The following is a 24,431-nucleotide window of genomic DNA, read 5'->3' as shown; positions in this document are numbered from 1 at the left end:
GGACCAGGTCAGTTCTGCCAGTGTGTGAGATGGCTGCCCACACCATGACACTACCCCCGCCGAATCTGTCCACTTCCTGCACGCAGTTTGCCGCATAACGTTCACCACGACGCCTATACACGCGACATCTTCCATCATGACGTCGGAGCAGAAATCGGGACTCGTCACTGAACCACACCTGTCTCCATCGCAGTTGAGGCCATTGTCGATGAATCTGGCACCACTGCAGTCGGAGTCGACGGTGTTGTGGTGTTAAGATGACACCTCGAACTGGACGTCTGGCACGAATTCCTACCTCACGTAGGCGGTTCCGTACGGTCTGGTCGGATATCCTGCGCAAACCTGGTATTGCTGCGGCTGTGGAGGTGGCAGTAGTCAATCGTTCCCGAAGGTGGCGTACCCGGATGTAGCGGTCCTGCCCGGGGGTAGTGACCCGTGGTCGACCGGATCTAGGGAGGTCACGTGTTGATCCATGTTGCTGGTAACGGTCCCACAGTCTGGAGATGGTGCTTGGGGACACATGGAATGCCCTGGCAACGGCCGTTCTGGATTCGCCTGCGTCTAGTCGGCCGATGGCATTGTTTCTATGCGGTTCACTGAGACGTGGCATGTCCTGGATTGTCAACTGTCGGCCAGATACAGAGGCCAGGCAAAGCGAACACCTTGCACTTTTATACTGTCGGTGTTCATGTTGCACGTGCAGACAACGCACGTGCAGTGGTGACATGGTTTGCACGTGGCTGCGTTTTTGCGAATATTCACATTTTGGAACTTTATTGTACAGTAGCTGCGTTTTATCGAATGTAACCGTGGGAATGTGTTTGGGACATGCAATGACCTTATATTCACAAAGCATGAACCGGTAGGAAACATAAAATCGGAGTTATAACCCATTTGTACCCTTTTGCGTTTCTTTTTTTGAAGAGTATATATATGTACACATACACAGAGTAGAATCACGTTGGCTCGGCCTCGGAAGGGTCGAACACACCGCAATGCTTGAACCAAAAGCGAAGCCCCAAGTTTTTTAACTGATGATGGGTCGAACACGTCCAGGGTCGACTATAAGCCTTCACTTGAATTAAATTATCGGTCCCGTCTGTGTTATTAGCTATATTTCCCTCGAACTGGTGATCCGTCAAAAATCAAATGGAAAACCACCGAAAAAGACCAACAATTGCTGCGCTTGTGCATTTGGTTATTACAACCTTCGGATTAATTATTTAGGCAGAACGAGGTATAGATGAATCGGAGAATCACAACAATAGCCATGCAATCCTTTATTTACCATACTTGTCATGTTGTGTGTTAAGCGCCAATCGGTAATGATCTTTCAAGTACAGTTAGTATTACGGTCCCTGTTGGATGAACCGTGATACCAATCAAACAATTAGTGCACAAAATGGCCTTGGCCTGAAGCGTTACTACAAGGCCAGTTTTAAATGAAACAATGGGCGAGTTAATCAGCTGTCATCTCTTCAGCAACCTTCTGCATCACGCTATCAGAGTAATTTCTGATATTTTGCTATATAACACCTTGATGAAATTTTTACGTTTGCAGTTGAAATGATATGTATTTAATTCAACTTTCTAACTGATGTTATGGAAATATCCGATCCTGACCGAATGGTTCGGTTGAACTACCCGACGGGTTGAACACTTTCTCGAGCACCCACGGGGTTCGAGACAACGGGATTCAACTGTATCTATATATATATATATATATGTGTGTGTGTGTGTTTAAGAAAAACAGGTTTTGGAAATTCGGCCCCTGATGTTAGAGGAAACTCGGTTGAACCTACTTCTTGGCAACCTCGTTGAGTTTCTCCTGTCTCTCTTGCTCTTTCTCGTCTCTCAGAGTCTTGTAGTCCTGCGACCACGTCACCATGTCCTGGTTCAAACCTCGCTGCTGTATCACACTCTTACGTTCTAGATGTTCTCGGTAAGCTCTGACATACACAAACAGACCTTTTCATTACAACAGGACAGGCAAACTAAAAACAGGACATGTAGACTAAACATAATATAATGTTTCTATACACCATACATAATGCATGTTAGTGTACTTCTGAATATTGTGTATGGACAATAATAAAATTTATAAACACTAGTCAATAATATCTCAACAATGTTCGATTAAAAACGTAAAATTCTATGATGAAACCTTTGAATTTCCACCGCAGCTCTTCGCTCTTCCTCCAGTCGTTTACGTTCTTCTGACAGAAGTTTCTTGTACTGACCCCGAGCCACATAGCCTCGGAATATTCTGAAGAGAAACAAAACCATTCATCACACAGTTCTTCCCACACTCAATATGTCAGCAGATTAGGATTTTTTTCTTCTATTTTTTTTATCCCACTGCCCCCTTTCCTTTCTCTTCTTTGAATTCCATTTCATTTCTTCCTAATCTGGCAACTCCTCCTATATTTTAATTTTGTTCGCTGTCCATCTCCACATCCCAGTCCTTGTCTATCTAACCGTGACAGGTGGTTGTCTCTTGTGGCTATTGGTGCCACACATCTGCCATTATCCATTACAAATTCAAAATATTCAATAGTTTTAAATAATCTTTGAAGTTCAAATACATTAAATTTTGTAAATAATCTTTGGAATATGCCAAATACTTGACTGACATCAATGATACGGTTCTTTTTAGTTTAATAAACCTAAATTTATGTTTACATACTTGTAATTTATAAACACTTTATACTTTTGTTTTACAGCCTCCTAGTTTATACAGACACATCTCATATACAGTGAAACTTCTCTAAACCGAACACCCTTGGGACTGAATAAAATTTTCGGTTTAGAGGGGTTTCGGTTTACTGAGGTTTTAAAAAACAGCCTTGATAACCATTTTTTTATTTTTACTATTAATATTACCAAGGTACAAACGTGTATTAAATTACATTTATAAACCAACAATAACCAAATTAAAGTAGAAACTCTTTATGTAGATTCTTGAGCTTTTGTGAACAAATAACACGAATACATTTATGGTTGCTTTGTCGGGTCCTCGTGTAAAATAATCAGATATAACCAGCGATAAATTTGTTCGGAAGAGGTAATAATCTCATTCCCAATCAACACAGTGCACATAATTATTCCCGTTACAAACTTAAAGGTGTTAATTGAATGACAAGGCTTAACCGAAATCTAGGTAACAGAGACTAATTAGAGCATTGTTCGACAAACGCTCAAACACGTCCCGGACTCGCTACACCGAGCATGCGCATACCATCTGGTATAGTTAGTAACACCACGACTTTGACAACTAATTGGTATGGTCGAGACAGGCGACACTCCTTCAGCGTTTTTAATTGTTCGGTCTTCAGAGTTGAAATTTGTATTGAATAAACAAAACGGGACCCAGAAATTCGTTCGGTATTCAGAGTAGAGGGGTTTCCGGTTTTCAGTGGTTAAAGCTGCGTAAAAGGCGGGACCGTGAAAAAAGTTCGGTGTTCAGGGAATTCCGGTTTACTAAGGGTCCGGTTTAGATAAGTTTCACTGTAGTTGCAAGTTTCTAGTTCTGTTTTATAGTGTCTCATAGTCTAATAAATGATACCTTTGTATGTCAACAGCAGCAGCAGCCTTCTGTTGTGTTTCAACAGCTTTAGTAAGCTCATCCTGCAAACATTTACAAAATATTATCAGCTAATAAACAAGTCCACATTATGTGTAGCATTGTAAGCAGAGTACGTCATACAAAAAACAAGGGATGCCAAGAAAACAAACTCATCTGGGACACATTTTCTGGCGCAAGTCAGAGTCTGTGCCCCCAGTGAGAGTGTTTGAACATTAATTTAATATAAGCATGTTACATTGCAACAGAAAATGATAGCACTACTGAATTACATCCAGTTCATAAAAGGGACAGCATCATTAAATTATACATGGATTTATCTAGGATATTTCACACCAGCACCAGCACAATCATTCTTGGGATATGTTTTTAGGCCATTGAATGATGCAGGACACAAGTTAAATTAATTTATTAGAGCAGACACAATGGAATATATACATTGGGAATTTTTAGTACAGAAACTGGGAATTTTCAGTGCCATTTTCTTTTGAGAAGGGGCCTATAATCAGATCCATGGAACGCCTGGATTAATCCCTGGTTACATCCTGCTCAAATTAATAGGAACAGCTGCTGTCATTAATAGGAACTAGCACCACTAAGCTACATTCCACTCCTACAAATAGCAAATAGCTGTTTCTACAAACAAGGGACATCACTGCTGAACTACATCCTGCTTCTACAGGGGATAGCTGCTCATAATAATAGAGAACAGCACCACTAAGCTACATCTGACTCCTACCAATAGGGGACAGCACCACTGAGCTGTATCTTGCTCTTACATATAGTATATAGAAGGAAGCTGCTTCTACAAACAGCAGGCAGCATCCTTGAACTATATCTCAATTCTACAAATAGGGGCCAATTGCTCCCCTCAAATAGAGAGGGAATCTGTTTCCATAAATAGGGAATAGCACCATAGACCAATTTTACAAATAGGGGACAACCGTTCCTACAAATAGGGTACGGTACACCACTACTGAGCTACATCCTTCTTCTACAAATAGGGTACACCACTACTGAGCTACATCCTGCTCCTACAAATAGGGTACACCACTACTGAGCTACATCCTGCTCCTACAAATAGGGTACAACACTACTGAGCTACATCCTGCTCCTACAAATAGGGTACAACACTACTGAGCTACATCCTGCTCCTACAAATTGGGTACAACACTACTGAGCTACATCGTGCTCCTAAAAATAGGGTACACCACTACTGAGCTACATCCTGCTCCTACAAATAGGGTACACCACTACTGAGCTACATCCTGCTCCTACAAATAGGGTACACCACTACCGAGCTACATTCTGCTCCTACAAATAGGGTGCAACACTACTAAGCTACATCCTGCTCCTACAAATTGGGTGCAACACTACTGAGCTACATCCTGTTCCTAAAAATAGGGTACACTACTGAGCTACATCCTGCTCCTACAAATAGGGTACAACACTACTGAGTTACATCCTGCTCCTACAAATAGGGTACAACACTACTGAGCTACATCCTGCTCCTACAAATAGGGTACAACACTACTGAGCTACATCCTGTTCCTACAAATAGGAGACAGTTTCTCCCACTAATAGAGGACATAATCTTTGAGTTTCGTTCCACTTTCTACAAACAGGAGACGGCCACTCTTACAAACAGGTGACTGCACCAAAAAGGATATGCTGTATACACACACAGAACAATGTACACTGCAAGTTAAAGTCTGCTTTGTTTAATAACACCGCTAGAGCACATTGATTTATTAATCATAGGCTACTGGATGTCAAATATTTGGTATTTTTGACATATAGTCTTAGAGGAAACCCGCTACATTATTTAATTAGTAGCAAAATACCTTTTATATGCACCATCCCACAGACAGGATGGCACATACCACAGCCCTTGATATACCAGTCATGGTGCACTGACTGGAACAAGAAATAGCCACACACATTGAGTGACATGATGACTTACAGGATCTGAAATGTGCTGGTACTGAGCGATGGGTCTGCCAAGGTGAGACAGACACTGCTGCTGTCCACTCGGAGAGTACGGGCGGATGTCAAGTCTTGGACTCTGTTTAGCCGGAGAAACACAACTCAGCTGTCTGTCCGCCACGGCACCGTGACCACTTGTAGACGCCTCACTGTCCGAACTCTCCTCTAACAAGGAATTTTTAATTTTCAAAGTGAAATCTGGTGAAAATTCTGAAAGAGTAAAAATTAACTAACGTGAAAAATGCTGAAGGTAATCTTACAAATATAACACCATGTGTAACATTAGAAGGTATGTTACTATTAAAATTGAAAGTAATTCGAAATTTGATGGACAGTATTTTATTTCAAGGAAAAGTAAGTAGAAAGTTGTGTCGAAAGCAGTACAATGAAACAAACAAAAATGTGATCACTTTTACACAGGATAATAAGTTACCAATTATTCTTAAAGGTGCAGATCCTAATTTTAAGCTGTAAACATGGTCACTAAGTTAAGTTTATAAACCTGTAACCAGGGGCTGCGCAGATGGTACGGCCCTACCACTTCTGTGTGTGGGTGTGTTATATTTGTTATATCTGTGAAAATGTCCTTACAAGTAATTTGAAAGTCGAGTCTGTGCCACCCCTGTGTAACACATTTGGATAAAGTTATAACAGAGTGAAACAAGAGTCTGTGATGTTGAAACGGGGAAATACCCTTAAACGTAGACTAGAGCTCATCTCCATAACCTTTACTTCTCAAACGCATGTGCATTTTTAAAAAGATGAAAAAAAAACGCATTTTGTGGTATTAGAAACACCAGCATGACCAGAAACACTTCTGTTGTACGGACATGGATAATCTAAACAATAAAATCTAAGTAATGTTTAATTTCAGTGATCAAAAATGGCTCTAATATTACAAACTATATCTTAGTGTATAAAAACTAGGGTCTGTCCCTTTAACTTCATGTCCCAAGTGAAATAAGTTAGCAAGTGACAAATGGAGGCATTTGAAAATAGGTCCAAGGAACACTGGTTAAAAATTTGGTCCTCGAATGTTTTCCGACATAATAACCTTTACAGACAAATTTTAAAGCATGTCTAGATTTTTTTTTCTCTCACAGATGTGCTCAGAGATAGCCACTGTAATTCTGACATCGACTTTTTACCTTTGGTCAATTAAGATATGGAATATCTCAACATTATCTGGACCGTGAGAATGTATTTTCGAGTTTTTGGTAATTTAACTTAACATACATTAACAAAGTGCAGTAAAACCCCTCTAAACCAGTCCCTCTGCAAACTGGAATGCCTTCAAAACTAGACATTTTTCACGGTCCCTTTTTAAATATAACTTGGATACCCCCTTAAAACCCTGACTTTTTACTTGGTCCCACGGGTCTCTGGTTTTGAGGGCTTACACCATATTTTTTTTACCTTACCTTCATCATGAATAGTTGATGGTGTTTCAACAAATGTCTGACTGCGAGATGGAAGTCTGCAGATCTGAAGAAACGGTTCAAGTTGTTTCTCGTTTTGAGGCAGTCGAGGTGGTGCAGACCTCAGACCATCTGATCGACACAATTCTTGCACTGAAAGAAAGAAAGAAAGAAATGTTTTATTTAACAATACTCACAACACATTTTAACTTTGACGATATGGCGTCAGACATATGGATAAGGATCAGAAAGATCATTAGAGAGGGAACCTGCTGCCACCACTACATGGACTACTTTTGTAAATTAGCAGCAAGGAATCTGTTATATATGCTATGATCAAGATAATGATTTTTTTTTTTAACAACATTACTACAGCACATTGATTAATTAATCATCAGCTACTGGATGTCAAACATTTGGTAATTATAAGATGCAGTCTTCATGGGAAACATACATTAGCAGCAAGAGAACCTTTATATATGCACTTTTCAAGAGACAGGATAGCACATACTATGGCTTTAATATACCAGTTTTGTGGCACTGGCTAGGATGGGGGTAGGGGGGAAATCCAGAGGTTCCACCGATGGGATTTTACCCTACAACCCAAGCAACTCAGGCGAGCGCTCTACCAACTGAGCTAAACGCTGTCCCTAAGATAACAACAGTACCGGTGAGGTATATGATATGCCTGTTCTTTGTATCACAGTGACCTAGTAATTGTATGTGACACACCACCATCCCTAGTTGTTCCTATATGTGAGGTTTGATGATCCTGTATGCATCTGTATGTAAGACATGATCCTGACAAGAATTTACTGTTATGTGCAGTAGACTGTGAAAAGTAGGTCACAGTGACCTAGTAACAGTACGAGACACACCGCCATCCTTACTTGTTCCTACATGTGAGGTTTGATGGTCATGCATGCATCTGTATGCAAGATATGGTCCAGACAAGGATTTACTGTTGTGTGCAGTAGGCCATGAAAAGTAAGTCACAGTGACCTAGTAATAGTACATGACAAACCACCATCCCCAGTTGTTTCTACATGTGAGGTTTGATGGTCCTGTATGCATTTGTATGCAAGATATGGTTCGGACAAGAAAAAGTTAAGACACATACAGACAGACAAACAGACGGACAGATAACGTCATACCATAATACGACCTATCAAAGAAGGGGGGCGTGTAATAACAGCTGCCGTGATAATTACCATGCTGCATGTACTGCAGTGGCTTTATCTCTTTCCTGGCATGGTGCTCCAGCTCTGGGTTAAACAACATATCACTTCTAGACTGCCTGCTGCCAAACAGACTGTGGGGGGACGGTATCGATGGCGGAGTCCTCATGGGTGGGGCGCGTTTGAAATACTCATTCTGCCGTCTCGTCATGCGTAACACCTGCGCCGCAGTGCTGCTTGGCACCGTGCCGGGAACCCTGCCGGCAGCTCGCTCCATGCGTGTGGTTATCTTGGGGGTGAAGTCAAGGAAGAGATCTTCGGGACGAGACAGCAGTTTCCCATGGGAGCCCAGGACCCTGGCTGACTGAGAACGCAGGCGTGAGGCATTCGGTTTCCCTTTCAGAATTCGATGATACTTCACTTCGGCTGTGGTCATGTCCAACTGAGGTTTTCCTGCTGGCATTATATTTTTCTGAATCAAATAACAGAATGAATGAAAGAATGAATGAATGTTTAAAGATACAGACCTGTCAACCCTCCCGGATTCCGCGGGAGTCTCCCGGTATTTGATCAAATCTCCTTTCACCTGTGCGGGAGACAGTTTCTCCTGTTAAATGAGATTTTTGTAAGCATAAAAAAAAATCGATCCTCTTTTGTCAAAATAACATAAGGGAAGTAACTCTACCTTTTTTTTCTCATTCGGAAAATGTCGACTACTTTCGGTTTCTGATAATGTAACAGGCCGAATTGTCCCGACTGTTTAACCTTTGCCGAAGTGAGAATTGTGGGATAGCCTATTTATATTGTTAAAAAAGCACACGGAGTTTATAAAATGACGTGTTATTTGTGTAATGTTTTTTGTCATTGTAATGGCTCCGAAGCGTGTTGCCGTTAATTCAACAGGCTGTGTATTGACATTCAGTATTGCATATAAAAAAAAAAAAAACTATCCAATTTAGTTCTAATAACACCTCTGAATTGTAAAATGTCTTCCCACTGGATTACATAATGCAACTATGACGAATCTGAACTGCCAGACTCCGAGTTGACAGCGATACACACGATACATGTTAAAATCACATGTCACAGCAAGACAACGAAAAGACCAATTAGCTGTATAAACATACTTGTGTCAGTTACTTTTGTATGTTTGTGCAGTAAAATGTTGGTTATAAGGGTATTCTTCAAGAAATTATTTTTGTACAATTAAAAAATGTTGTGTTTAACATTGACATAAAGTTACTCACGGAAATGGGTATAATTCCGGTATATTTCACACGATGTCCGTAATGAGGTTTTACTTATTATTAATGAAAATACAATGTTTATTGCATCATTATACTGATTTTAAAACCGTTCCTGATTATAGTAAAAACTGAATATTAATTTATAAGATTTATATAAATTTGTCTTTGGTACTTAGGTACACTAACCACAAATGATAATCTAATGCAACCTGTAAGACTGTAAGTGTAATACCGTAAATGTACTAATTAAAATTTTTATTTCTTGTTCATGTTCTTAACATTTTTGGATAAAATATTTTTTTTTTTTTAAATATGTATTAAATCATAATAATATTTAAACTTAAAAAAAAAAAAAAAAAAAAAAATGTTTTTATTTTTTTATTTATATATTTTGTTTTAATGCCAAGATCTAAGGTTAAGAAGTATATATGACATTATATAGTATTCATATAACTTATTGTAATAATGTTGTTTTTAAATCTTGTGATTTTGGGTTAAATTGTGTGAATTTAAAAAATCTCCTGCTTTTTGACAAAATCTCCTGCTTTTTCAACACACACCTCCTGCTTTCTCTTGACTAAAGGTTGACAGGTCTGAAGATACCCCAGCATAAAACATACACATACAAATAATAAACATGTGCCTATTGTTATAAAATTTTAAAAACTTAAATGTGTTTTGTTTAACGACACCACCAGCTCTAGCACATTGATTTATTAATCATCAGCTATTCAATGTCAATGTTAGAGAGGAAACCCACTACATTTTTCCATTAGTAGCAAGGGATCTTTTATATGCACCATCCCACAGATAGGATAACACATACCACAGCCTTTGCAGTGCTAAATTTTAAGGATTTTGGTCGCTTGCCCAGCGGGAAAGTATGGGTTCACATTAAGGTTTCCCCTCCAAAAATTTGGTTGCCCTGATTTCATCCGTGTTTTGAAAATACAGTTATATTTATATTCCAATAAAACAGCAACCAACAGGTTTGAAATTAATATGTTGTCAATGTAAAATGTAATATGTACTGTCTGACAATAAAATACATTACTTTTTAATAATGTTTTTAAATGTTTGTAGTTATACACATGTACACATAGGGCCCAATTGCTTAAGATTTTTGTGATTTGGCGACACATCAGCGATTTTCTAATCGAATGCACTCTATGTTCCAATCAAAAGCACTGGAATGTTTCCTATTTGGAATACTTCAGCCAATTACGATTTTCCCCGATGTCTCACAGAATTGGCCGAGGAGTTCCAAGTGGCAAACAAACCCATGTGATTTTGACTGATTGACTAACGCTTTAACGACAGTTTAAAAGCGATTGTGGGCAAGGAAACTGCACATTATTATGGGACACAACTAGCCATTTTGGGGTAAAAAACCCCAAAAAACTCAATCATCCGACGGGCAACTAGTATCATAAAATTAAGTTGCCCGACTGAATATTAGGTTGTCACAGACGACCGGACAACCGTAAAAATTGAGTGCTGCTTTGATATACCAGTCGTGGTGCACTGGCTAGAACTAGAAATAGCTCAATGGGCCCACCAATGGGGATCGATCCTAAACTGACTGTGCATGAAGTGAATGCTTTACCACTGGGCTATATCCCATCCTTCTTAGAGAGGAAACCTGCTACATTTAATATGCACCATCCCATAGACAGGATAGCACACATCACAGCATTTGATATACCGGTCGTGGTGCACTAGCTGGAACAAAAAATAGCACAATCTTACGAGACTGATCACACATCAAGCAAGTGCTTTACCACTGGGCTACATCCTGCCCTCATGAAACTTTAATGTCCAGACTCAAAAGCGTAATAATAACTAAATGTATGGGGTGGGGGAAGTTTGTTTTGTTTAACAACACCACTAGAGCACATTGATTAATTAATCATTGACTGTTGGATGTGAATGTATGAGGAATGACAGGTGTGTGGCACAAATAGCCACTTGAGACAAGCACCTGTCGCGGTTGGGGAGACAAGGACTGGGATGTGGAGATGGACAGCGAAAGAAGTTGAAAGCTAGGAGGAGCTGATATATTGGGAAGAATTGAGGTGGAATTCAAAGAGTAAAAGGAAAGGGGGCAGTGGGATTAAAAAAAACTATAAAAAAAATGTATGGAGAAATACTACTTCAATGCAAAAATTAAAATGTGGAATTCTGACTAAAATTCTGGGTAATATTGTTTAAACAAAAGATAAAACAATCAAATCTAGAGTTTAAGTTTTAAGCAAATTCAATATAGGACATTACACTATTATTATAATATTAGTATTATTATATCTAGATTTAGTTTCAATTAAGATGTATGATACTTATTCTGCTACACTGAACTCAATGTACAATCTTCAAAACAAGTCATGTCAGTATGATGGCTATGGAAAAGCCACAGGTAATTTTTAAAAACACATGAAGACTCACCAAAACTGTTCTGGATTTGAACCCGTCTGTTTTCTTTGGAGAAAGCTTCCATTTCTCAGAAGAGCAAGGTTGATGGACAGCTGTAGACATAGCTAGTTCATTGACGTCTGTGTAATTGGCCGAATCGTTCAGTTTGTCCTGTCCAAAGTTACAGTTCTCGTCATTGTAAGGAACAACATCATGCTCTAGTAACACTCCAAGTATACCATCTCCTACCTGCAACACATATACATCTTGTACAAATATATATTTTTATAAATATTTACATTTTCCAAAACACTTTTTAACAAGCATTTTGAGAGTACCCCTACCTGACCCAACAATTTTTTGTATCTTCTAAATTCAAGGGCCAAAGATCTGTGAAAAGTGGGTAAATCACCATGAAAGTTAAACTTGATCAGTAACAGTACATGATAAAGCTACATACAAAATTTCACCTCAATATTTTCAGGTGTTGCAAAACAAAAGTCTGGAAAACAAATTTTCATATCTCCCAAGTTTAAGGGCCATAACTCTGTCAAAAATGGGTAAATTGCCATGAAAGTTAAACTTGATCTGTAACAGTACATGATAAAGCTACATACAAAATTTCACCTCAATATTTTCAGGTGTTGCAAAACAAAAGTCTGGAAAACAAATTTTCATATCTCCTAAGTTCAAGAGCCATAACTCCTTCAATAATGGGTAAATTGCCATGAAAGTCAAACTTGATCTGTAACAGTACCTGATAAAGCTATATACAAAAATTCAGTTTAATATCTCAAGGCCTTCTAAAAAAGAAGTCCGAAAAACCAATTTTCACATTGCCCAAGTTCAAGAGCCATAACTGTCAAAAATAGGTAAATTGCCACGAAAGTTAGTTCATCTGTAACAGTACATGATAAAGCCACATACAAAATTTCAGTTCAGTATCTCAAGGCCTTCTAAAAAAGAAGTCAGTAAAACCAATTTTCAAGTTCAAGGGCCATAACTCTATTAAAAATGGATAAATCGCCATGAAAGTCAAACCTGATCTGTAGTACATGATAAAGCTATAAAAAAATATTCAGCTCAGTATCTCAAAGCCTTCTGCAAAAAACATCCGGAAAACATATATGGGAAAGACAGATGGACAGACAACAGACAGACAAACACACTTTTTAAAAATATTAAATTTAAAAAAAATATTTGGTTTAATGTGTACTGAGATGAACATTCATAGATGCAGCTAAAAACTAAACTTCATTGACTTTTAGTTTGTGAGAAAAAAGAAAAGGTAACATGAAGTTAATAAATGCTAAACAGACCTTGGCTGGGAGAAAGGTCTATTCTCCTCTGACCTTGGCTGAGAAAAAGGTTGAGCCCCTGTAACTAACCTTAGATGGGAGAATAGCCCATTTCCTTGTAACTGATCCCTACAACCTACAAAGTGTTAAATTTCCTGCAAATGACCTTGGTTGGAAGACTTTCTTGTAACTGACCTTAGCTGTGGAAAGGTCCACTCCCCTCCAACTAACTTTGACAAGGAGAAAGGCCCAGTCCCGTTAGTAACATTGGCTGGGAAAAGTTAGTTTCAGTCCTGTTACTAATCTTGGATGGGAGAAACTCCCAGTCCCCTTAATCAACCTTGGTTTGGAGAAACTCCCAGTCCCCTTAATTAACCTTGGTTTGGAGAAACTCCCAGTCCCCTTAATTAACCTTGTTTTGGAGAAACTCCCAGTCCCCTTAATTAACCTTGGTTTGGAGAAAGTTCCAGTCCCCTTAATTAACCTTAGTTTGGAGAAAGTCCCAGTCCTCTTAATTAACCTTGGTTTGGAGAAAGTTCCAGTCCCCTGCAATTGACCTTGGTTGGGAGAAAGTCCCAGTCCCCTTAATTAACCTTGGTTTGGAGAAAGTCCCAGTCCCATGCAACTGACCTTGGTTGGGATAAAGTCCCAGTCCCCTTAAACTGACCTCAGCTGAGAGAAAGTCCCAGTCCCCTGTAACTGACCTTGGCTGGTAGAAAGTCCCAGTCCCCTGTAACTAACCTTGGCTGGGAGAAAGTCCCAGTCTCCACCCTGTGTACTGGTGTCAGCAGGAATCACACTGAGATCAATGGCAGAGACTTGAGCAGTCACATCAAACGTGTTCTTGTTCTTCTCTAACTGGGTCTTAACCTGCTCACCGGGCAGGTTCTCATTCACTTTATCATCACCTTGTTCCTGAAGAACAATCCATAATATACAATAAAAACAATAACACAAAACAACCTGCGACTCATTTTAACATTATCATGTTCCAGTCACATACAACAATTAATAACTAAAAAAAAATTAAAATCCACAATATAACACAATTAATAACCAAAACAAATCCACAATCGGTGACTCAACATGTTAGATGCACAACACTTAAGGATGAATGAACGTGGACACACCATCAATAATCAGTGAAGCGTTAATTAATTGTACCAACACTTCAGTTTAAGCAATCTACATGTAACTTTGTCTTCCGTTGTCATTCTCTGCTTTTAATGTGCTCAGCTCACTGGTCTTTATAAAAACATTTTGGAATTTATGTTAAGCAAGTTAAATAAAGACGTGTCAAGTGATAGTTAAAGATTTAAAGATTAAAGATATTTTTTTTATTCACATGAACACCAATGAGAAAATCAATCAAGAGCGAGACGGGTGTCATTCATTCATGGAGAGACCGAATTACAAGATCAATAATGAGTAACAACGTAGAACATGAGTGGCACGTTTCCTGTGTTTCAACTGGTCCACTGGTGGTGACATTTTAATGCAAAGTAAGTAATTATTAATGAATAAATTCATGGAGGAAATATAAAAATAACTCTGCCACCATAAAAGCCCGGTTTTTATGCAAATAATATATTCAGTGGAAATAGTAAATAGATTTTCTGTACAAGTGTCTTTAAAGACATATTGAAGTCATAAGTATGATTTCATCATTAACATACATGTGTAATATCACTCATTAAATAATGCTATTCTGCCAACCTAGAAAATGTACATTATCTGATCATGAAATATATGGCAGATTAACATACATTCCATAATACACTTTGTTGATTAACATACATTCCCTGATACACCTGTTGATGAACATACATTCCCTGATATACCTTGTTGATTAACATACATTCCCTGATACACCATGACTTATAACACTCCCATACATCGGATGGATTTAACACAGTTTGATAAATCAGATGAAATAACACTCAAATATGCTGGGTGGATTAATATACATTTTGATATACCAGGCAGATTAACATAAATTCTAATACACACTGATACACTGGGTGGATTAACACACAGATACACTAGGTGGAATAGCACACTGATATACTGGGTAGATTAACACACAGATACACTGGGTGGATTAACATAGATACACTGGGTGGATTAACACACTGATACACTAGGTGGATTAGCACACTAATACACTGGGTGGATTAACATAGATACACTGGGTGGATTAACACACTGATATACTGAGTGGATTAACACACTGATACACTGGGTGGATTAACACACTGATACACTGGGTGGATTAACACACTGATATACTGGGTAGATTAACTCACTCTGATACACTGGGTGGATTAACACACTGATATACTGGGTGGATTAACACACTGATACACTGGGTGGATTAACACACTGATACACTGGGTGGATTAAAGATATACACTGGGTGGATTAACACACTGATACCCTGGGTGGATTAACACATTGATACACTGGGTGGATTAACACAGATACACTGGGTGGATTAACACATAGATACACTGGGTGGATTAACACATAGATACACTTGGTGGATTAACACATATACACTGGGTGGATTAACACATAGATACACTGGGTGGATTAACACATAGATACACTGGGTGGATTAACACATAGATACACTTGGTGGATTAACACAGATACACTGGGTGGATTAACACATCGATACACTGGGTGGATTAACACATTGGTACACTGGGCAGATTAACACAGATACACCAGGTGGATTAACGTGGATTAGCACACATATACACTGGGTAGATTAACACACAGATACACTAGGTGGATTAACACACTTACACTGGGCAGATTAACACAGATACACCAGGTGGATTAACATGGATTAGCACACATATACACTGGGTAGATTAACACACAGATACACTAGGTGGATTAACACATTACACTGGGTGGATTAACACACTGATACACTGGGTGGATTAACACACTGATACACTGGGTGGATTAACACATTGATACACTGGATGAATTAACATACTGATACACTGGGTGGATTAACACTGATACACCAGGTGGATTAACACATTGATACACTGGGTGGATTAGCACACTGATACACTGGGTAGATTAACACTGATACACTAGGTGGATTAACACCGGTACACTGGGTACATTAATACCGATACACTGGGTGGATTAACACTGATACACTGGGTGGATTAATACTGATACACTGGGTGGATTAACACATTGATACACTGGGTGGATTAACTCTGATACACTGGGTGGATTAATACACTGATACACTGGTGGATTAACACACTGATACACTGGGTGGATTAACACATTGATACACTGGGTGGATTAACACATTGATACACTGGGTAGATGAACACTGATACACTGGGTGGATTAAGACACTTAAACACTGGGTAGATTAACACACAGTCTTTGTTATACTGTATGTACATTAGGTGCATGGATGGATAGATGGATGAATTAATGGTTTGGGTGTTTTTATGGATGGATAGAGGGATGGATGGATAGATGGATGAAAAAATTTGATGAATGGATGGCTGGATAGATGGATGAATGGATTGGTTGGATGGATGAATTGATGAACAGATATATGGATGAATGGATGAATGTGGATAGATAGATTGGATGGAATGGGATGTCTGGATGGATAAATGGATGGATAGATGGATGGATGGATGGATGTGGATGGATGGATGGACATACGGATGGACAGACTGATGTAACAGACACTCACATCATCTTCTTCACAGAGATCCCTGAGCTCATCGTCTAATTCACCGAGGTCTTGTTGATCGAGATTGTCTGCCCTTGACGACACAGTATCAGCGAGATCCACCGACGACACTTTTGAGACAATCTGGTGCAAACTACTATACGGATAGCTGGATAAAACAAACAGCACACATAAACACCACTACTTGTCTCTAATACAGAAAACAAACACTGCCAGTAAACACTACTACATAGATGTGTAATTACCTCACATACCAAAAACAAACATTATAGGATTATAACAAGTCTGATACTAGGTAGGTGAGTGGATGAGTGTTTTTGAATATTGTATATGTTTTAAACATAAACATTGTGTACATGTAAATATTCTGTGTATATATATATGAAATATATTTTAAATATTTGTACGTCAGTGAGCTCAGGACTACTCAACCCTGACAGTCAAGTATTTCTGGAGACAATAAAATTTACTTAAAAAAAGAAAAGAAGGTTAATACTAACATTTAACATTAAATTATTACTATTTTGTCATTTAGCAGTCAACACAACAAAAACACATACTGTAAATGATTAAATAAATACATCATTCTGTTACTGCCCTGGGATATGAACACAAAAATATATTAGTGTTTTTAATATATAATGTTTACAATTTTTTTTATTTTACTTTTATTTTTTTTGATTTTTTTTTTGGGGGTCTTCATGGTGGTATAATATATATAATGCATCATGTAGTACTGCATTTTCACATTAGTAACTTGCTCATTTTTATTTTATGATTTATTTTAATTCGTTGAAATTAGAGAGGGAAAAACCCTTTTTTTAATTACTAATTTGACTGAAATTACAAAATACAAATACAATGTTGTTTTTATTTTACAGGTAGCAATTTCCCTGCATAAACAAGAAATATTTTGACTTACTTTATTTGTCCTTGTGTCTTGATATTATCATTTGATCTTTCAGGTGCTTTGTTTCCTAAAAATACATAATACATATACAAATGACACTATGTCCAGCTAATATTGTTTTACCACGACACTATGTCCAGCTAATATTGTTTTACCACGACACTATGTCCAGCTAATATTGTTTTATCACGACACTATGTCCAGCTAATATTGTTTTACCACCACACTATGTCCAGCTAACATTATTTTACCACGACACTATGTCCAGCTAACATTGTTTTACCACGACACTATGTCCAGCTAATATTGTTTTACCACGACACTATGTCCAGCTAATATTGTTTTACCACGACACTATGTCCAGCTAATATTGTTTTACCACGACACTATGTCCAGCTAATATTGTTTTACCACGACACTATGTCCAGCTAATATTGTTTTACCACGACACTATGTCCAGCTAATATTGTTTTATCACGACACTATGTCCAGCTAATATTGTTTTACCACCACACTATGTCCAGCTAACATTATTTTACCACGACACTATGTCCAGCTAACATTGTTTTACCACGACACTATGTCCAGCTAATATTGTTTTACCACGACACTATGTCCAGCTAATATTGTTTTACCACGACACTATGTCCAGCTAATATTGTTTTACCACCACACTATGTCCAGCTAATATGGTTTTACCACGACACTATGTCCAGCTAATATTATTTTACCACGACATTATGTCCGCTAATATTGTTTTACTACAAAAGAAGTTTGTTTTGTTTAATGACACCACTGGAACAAATTGATTAATTAATCATTGGCTATTGGATGTCACCCATTTAGTAATTCTGACAAGTCTGACAAGTAGTCATCAAAGGAAACCTGCTAAATTTGTCCTTATGGAAAGCACATACCATGGCCTTTGTCCAGTTTTGATGCACTGGTCGGAACGAGAAAAAACCCAATCAGGTGAATGGATCCACCGAGGTGATTTGATCCTGCGACACAAGCACCTCAAGCGAGCACTCAACCAACTGAGCTAAATCCACAGATAAAAACATAAGTGTACGCAGTTAGTAAACACTACTGCTAACAAATAAAGTTTGTTTTGTTTAACGACACCACTGGAGCACATTGATTAATTAATCATCGGCTACTGGATGCCAACCATTTGGTAATTCTGACAAGTAGTCATCTGAGGAAACACGCTACAGTTTTCCTAATGCAGCAAGGGATCTTTTATAAACACCATCCCACAGACAAGATAGCACATACCATGGCCTTTGATATTACAATGAGTCATGGTGCACTGGCTTGAACGAGAAATAGCTCAATGGGCCACCGACGGGGATCGATCCCAAACCGATCGCACATCAAGCAAGTGCTTTACCACTGGGCTATGTCCCACCCTCTACTGCTAACAATGCAAACATCACAAATGGTTTAGGAGCCAGCTAAAAAACCCACCCAAAATATAGTTCACCACCATCCACTGTACCTGGTCATCAACTCTGTTAACACATCCCTATCCTATTGAAGGTTCAGACATGTAGTTTATTCATTTCTGTGTGTAGGCCATCGGCCCATATACAACAGTTTACATAATAGTTTACAATACACAAGAACATGATATCCATAAATAAAATACAATAACTAACAGCTAGGATCTATATTTAAGTGCTAGTTTAACATACATTATGCAATTCATAACAATGTGTGTATCATTAGAGTTCAATAATTTACTAAATTTTTACAGTATTTGCAAGATCCTGATACTTGGGTCCTAAGGTTCAGGCATGTCCATCCCAAGCCCGGTCTCTGGAATGGCCAGTGGCCTGGTTTGGGACAGAAGGCTCCCACTGTACCAAGTATAAGCTCCCAGAATATTACCCAACAACGTTTTACTCTGTGTAACCTCCCTCAGTATAACAGCCTCAAAACTGTACCCACTGATGGTTCTCAGAATTGGGTTAGAATTTCAATATCGATCATCGGCTATAATACGTTTACAACAAATGATCAACTATTGATTATACAGTCTGAAGGATGATTTGAATTATTAGGACAATGCCAGGATAGACCATACAAATCACTAAGTTTACCTTTATTCAATATCTGTTTCCTTATGTCCATGTGAACACAAGTAAAAATCCAACATATTTTTTCAACATCTAAACTTAACAAACAATTAGGTTTTTAGTTTTTTAATAATTAATATGATTATTATTATTGTTATAATTAGTAAGAAGGCCTCAGGGGAGAATGTCTAGAACTAATTGAGCTACCTTCTATAAATAAAGATTTTTTGATTATAATCTACCACTGGAACATCACTGCTCACAGAATATAACCTCCAATATAAGCTCCCAGAAAATAACCCCCTCCATACTGCACCGAGAGTAAGTATGTAAGCTCCCAAAATGGAAACTCCTCCATATGACACCCAGTTTAAGGTCCCACAATATAACCCCTTCCAGTATAAGCTTACAAAATGTAACCCCTACATATTACACCCTGTTAGAGTTCCCACAATATAACCCCCTCCATATTACACTCTGTTTGAGTTCCCACAATATAACCCCCTTCCATATTACACCCTGTTTGAGTTCCCACGATATAACCCCCTCCATATTACACCCTGTTTGAGTTCCCACAATATAACCCCCTTCATATTACACCCTGTTTGAGTTCCCACGATATAACCCCCTTCATATTACACCCTGTTTGAGTTCCCACGATATAACCCCCTCCATATTACACCCTGTTTGAGTTCCCACAATATAACCCCCTTCATATTACACCCTGTTTGAGTTCCCATGATATACCCCCCTCCATATTACACCCTGTTTGAGTTCCCACGACGATATAACCCCCTTCATATTACACCCTGTTTGAGTTCCCATGATATAACCCCTCCATATTACACCCTGTTTGAGTTCCCACGATATAACCCCCTTCATATTACACCCTGTTCGAGTTCCCACGATATAACCCCCTCCATATTACACCCTGTTTGAGTTCCCACAATATAACCCCCTTCATATTACACCCTGTTTGAGTTCCCATGATATAACCCCTCCATATTACACCCTGTTTGAGTTCCCACAATATAACCCCCTTCATATTACACCCTGTTTGAGTTCCCACAATATAACCCCCTTCCATATTACACCCTGTTTGAGTTCCCACAATATAACCCCCTCCATATTACACCCTGTTTAAGACCCCATGTAATATAACCCCCTCCATATTACACCCTGTTTAAGATCCCATAATATAAACCCCTACATACTGTACTCACTTTAAGCTCACAAAATGAAAATGAAAACCCTTCCATATTACACCATGTTTGAATTCCCACAATATAACCCCCTCCATATTACACCCTGTGTAAGCTCCCAAAATTAAACAATCCATATTACACCCTGTTTTAAGTTCCCACAATAAAAACACCTCCATATTATACCTAGTTTAAGTTCCCAAAATATTACACCTCCATGTTAAACCCACAGATATGGGGAGCTCCCTAAACACACCTACGTAGTCTGTAGAAAAAGCCACACAGACATTTCAGCAGAAAAGTCAAAACAGTGTCATGGGTAACATGCTGTGCATTTAATTCCTTTAGGCCTTTAATCCATAAGATTGATCCAGCAGAAAACGCGAGTGAGGCATTAAGACTCAGTCTGACCAGTGTTTTAACACAATGACTGGATGATATAACGGTCACAGTAATCCTAATTACACCAAGACTTAGGATTTCCCTCCCTCAAGACCTGCTTTATACAACACACATTTACGATTATACCAAAAAAATAATTGGTCAAAACTAAATAATGATGTACCGGGTACTCTCTCTAGGATTTTTCTCCTTCAAGGCCTGCTTTATAGACTACAATATACATTTTTGATAAGGGAAGGAAATGTGTTATTTAACAATGCACTCAACACATTTTATTTACAGTTATATGGCGTCGGACATATGGTTAAGGACCACAGAGATATTAAGGGAGGAAATCCGCTGTCGCCACTTCATGGGCTACTCTTTTCGATTAGCAGCAAGGGATCTTTTATATATACCATCCCATAGACAGGATAGCACATACCACGGCCTTTGATGTACCAGTTGTGGTGCACTGACTGGAGCGACAAATAGCCCAATGGGCCCACCGACGGGGATCGATCCCAAACCGACCGCGCATCAAGCAAGCGCTTAACCACTGGGCTACGTCCCGCCCTTTTTGATAAGGGCTGATCCAAAACTGATCACATAGGGAGTTGAGGGCAGACTGTTTTTTATATATGTACAGTAAACCCTCAAAACTGGAACTTCAGTAAATCTGAATTACCTCAAAACCGGTCATTTTTCATGGTCCCTTTTTTAAATACGGTATCAGTACAGAACCGAACCTCTTTTAACCAGATATCCATTAAACCAAGACTTTTACTTGGTCCTGTGGGTGTTCGGTTTAAAGAAGTTTCACTGTATATACCCACAACCCACAAAACAAAATTTTACTTCATCTACGTACATATATATATATATATATGCATAGGAGAAAAGCTATATGGCAGATCCATATGAAACAAAATAATAATTATGATATCTCTGTCCCTTAACACACACACACACACACACACATTTTACTTCACCACATATATATACAGTCAAACCTGCCTTCGCGGCCACCTGTCCATGGCGGCTACCCTGAGGTCCCCCCAATGAATTTTACTATATATTTTACCTCTATATGGCAACCACCTGCTCAACGCGGCCAGCGGCCACACTTTTGTCATAAAAAAGCGAAAATGAACCTGCTATCGCGGCCACAATTGTTTTTTAGTGCAAGTTATAAAGAAATGTCGGCAATCGTAAAAAAAAACGTAAGACGTTTTTGTTGATATAACCAATTGGCTTGATAAACAGCGGTCCTTTAAAGGTCGTCGGTCGCTTAGCTGTGTCCGTTAATTAACAAGTGTTTTTAATCTGGATTAACGGTGCGATGTACTAGTCATCGGCCGTGGTCATTAAATGCAGTTGATAAGAGGGTATCTAGCCTAAAACAACTGGAGTTAAACGGTCAACTCTAGAAGGAATTAAATACTGCTGCAGTTTATTTCTGATATCGTAGAATAAATGTCAGCGGTCCACTGATTAAGGAGAAGGCATTAAAATTTGCCGAAGATTTGGGAATAGCGAGTTTCAAAGCATCAAATGGGTGGCTGGATTCATTCAGGCATAGGCACAACATCGTCATAGGTACACTAAGTGGGGAGCGAGGTGACGTAAGTGACACTGCAGTTGAGGACTGGAAGTCAAAGTTTTTTGCACATGTATATGGCTCCTTAATAGTTCTATTGCAACATACGTGTAATTGTTTTTAAAAATTCGGACTTATATATGACCTGCATACGGTGGCCACCTCTCTATGGCGGCCACTTTTGTCATGTCCCACGAGTGGCCACCATAGACAGGTTCGACTGTATGTATATATATATATATATGCACAGGAGAAAAGCTATATGGCAGATCTACACACACCCCAATGTGATCAATTTCTGGAAAATGCCGAAACAAAAGAATAATGTGCACCTTATAGAAGGTAACTTGGTACCAGACATTAATAACCTACAATAAATAACATTCAACTCAAGTACACAGTGTTTAACACTGCAGTGAACATTTAGCTCTGTAAAACAAGCACTTGAAACTTTTTTGTGGTTAGATAAAAGTTTATTATCAGCCAGTAGAGATCAAGTTCTAGAGAGCAACTTGTCAGACTATTTTTGTAGTGATCTCTTAATTTTGTCTTTGATTTGGTGTTCAGATATTTTTGTTTCCTTCATTAACAAAAGCTAAATTGATAGGAAATTTTTAATAATTTTGATATAGATATTTTGTTATAGGACAGAAATATAACCCATTCCACAATAGATGCATTCACACACTACCCAAAACACTAAAGAGACACCACCATCCCAAAACACACCCCGACACCATTTCCAGAACAAACTTTTACATGCACGCATGCACGCACGCACACACGTGCACACACACACGCACACACACACACAAATATAAGGATTCTTGTGAAAACTACTATTTATGCCAACTGACAACATATTAGTTTTAATATTCTTGAGTTAAACATGCAAAGAACATATGTGGGATCAGTTAATTTGAAGTTTAATTTATCACAAATACATGCAAAAATAATGAAAAATTATACTTATAACTTTGTGAATGCACCAAGAATGCACCAAGCTGGCAAGATGTTAATAATTGATATATTAATGTAAAGTTAACCCTGCTTACATGAACATGCAGTTTATTAATAATTAAATACATAACAACTAATTAAAATGTACTTTTCACTAAAGTAGATCTAAATAATATATTTTAAAAACAAGACAATCTGAAGTCATACTCACGTCAGTATATACCAACATAAGGTAGCAATTGCAACGAGTTTACTCCAAACTGCAAGCCACAAATCACTTGATAGTGTTTACTACCAGCAACATACAAGTGTACAGGATTATATAATCCCAATAAAGCGCGACAGGAGAAAGCTACATGTGGCTGTCTGGGGTGTACAAGCCTACACAGACAAGTCCATACACAGTGTGAGTGTGTGTACCACAGACAACACT

At 38.4% G+C, this 24,431-nt stretch overlaps 1 protein-coding gene across 2 annotated transcripts in view; it reads right to left on the bottom strand.

The window, feature by feature from the left end:
• Positions 1 to 24,431, bottom strand: part of LOC121374330 — a 90,893-nt gene that overhangs the window by 12,816 nt on the left and 53,646 nt on the right. For both annotated transcript variants that reach the window (XM_041501395.1, XM_041501396.1), the window contains exons 19-28: positions 17,787 to 17,841; positions 16,865 to 17,012; positions 13,861 to 14,034; positions 11,855 to 12,070; positions 8,199 to 8,637; positions 6,991 to 7,140; positions 5,547 to 5,779; positions 3,566 to 3,627; positions 2,165 to 2,266; positions 1,803 to 1,949 (exon numbers count right to left, since the gene is read on the bottom strand). In XM_041501395.1, the coding sequence (XP_041357329.1) occupies positions 1,803 to 1,949; positions 2,165 to 2,266; positions 3,566 to 3,627; positions 5,547 to 5,779; positions 6,991 to 7,140; positions 8,199 to 8,637; positions 11,855 to 12,070; positions 13,861 to 14,034; positions 16,865 to 17,012; positions 17,787 to 17,841 (1,726 nt within the window). The remainder of the gene's footprint in view (positions 1 to 1,802; positions 1,950 to 2,164; positions 2,267 to 3,565; positions 3,628 to 5,546; positions 5,780 to 6,990; positions 7,141 to 8,198; positions 8,638 to 11,854; positions 12,071 to 13,860; positions 14,035 to 16,864; positions 17,013 to 17,786; positions 17,842 to 24,431) is intronic.

The sequence above is a fragment of the Gigantopelta aegis genome, chromosome 6 (genome assembly GCF_016097555.1).
Source record: "Gigantopelta aegis isolate Gae_Host chromosome 6, Gae_host_genome, whole genome shotgun sequence".
Taxonomy (NCBI): Eukaryota; Metazoa; Mollusca; class Gastropoda; order Neomphalida; family Peltospiridae; genus Gigantopelta; species Gigantopelta aegis.
Note: the sequence above shows the minus strand (reverse complement) of the source record. Positions and strands in the feature narration are given on the sequence as shown.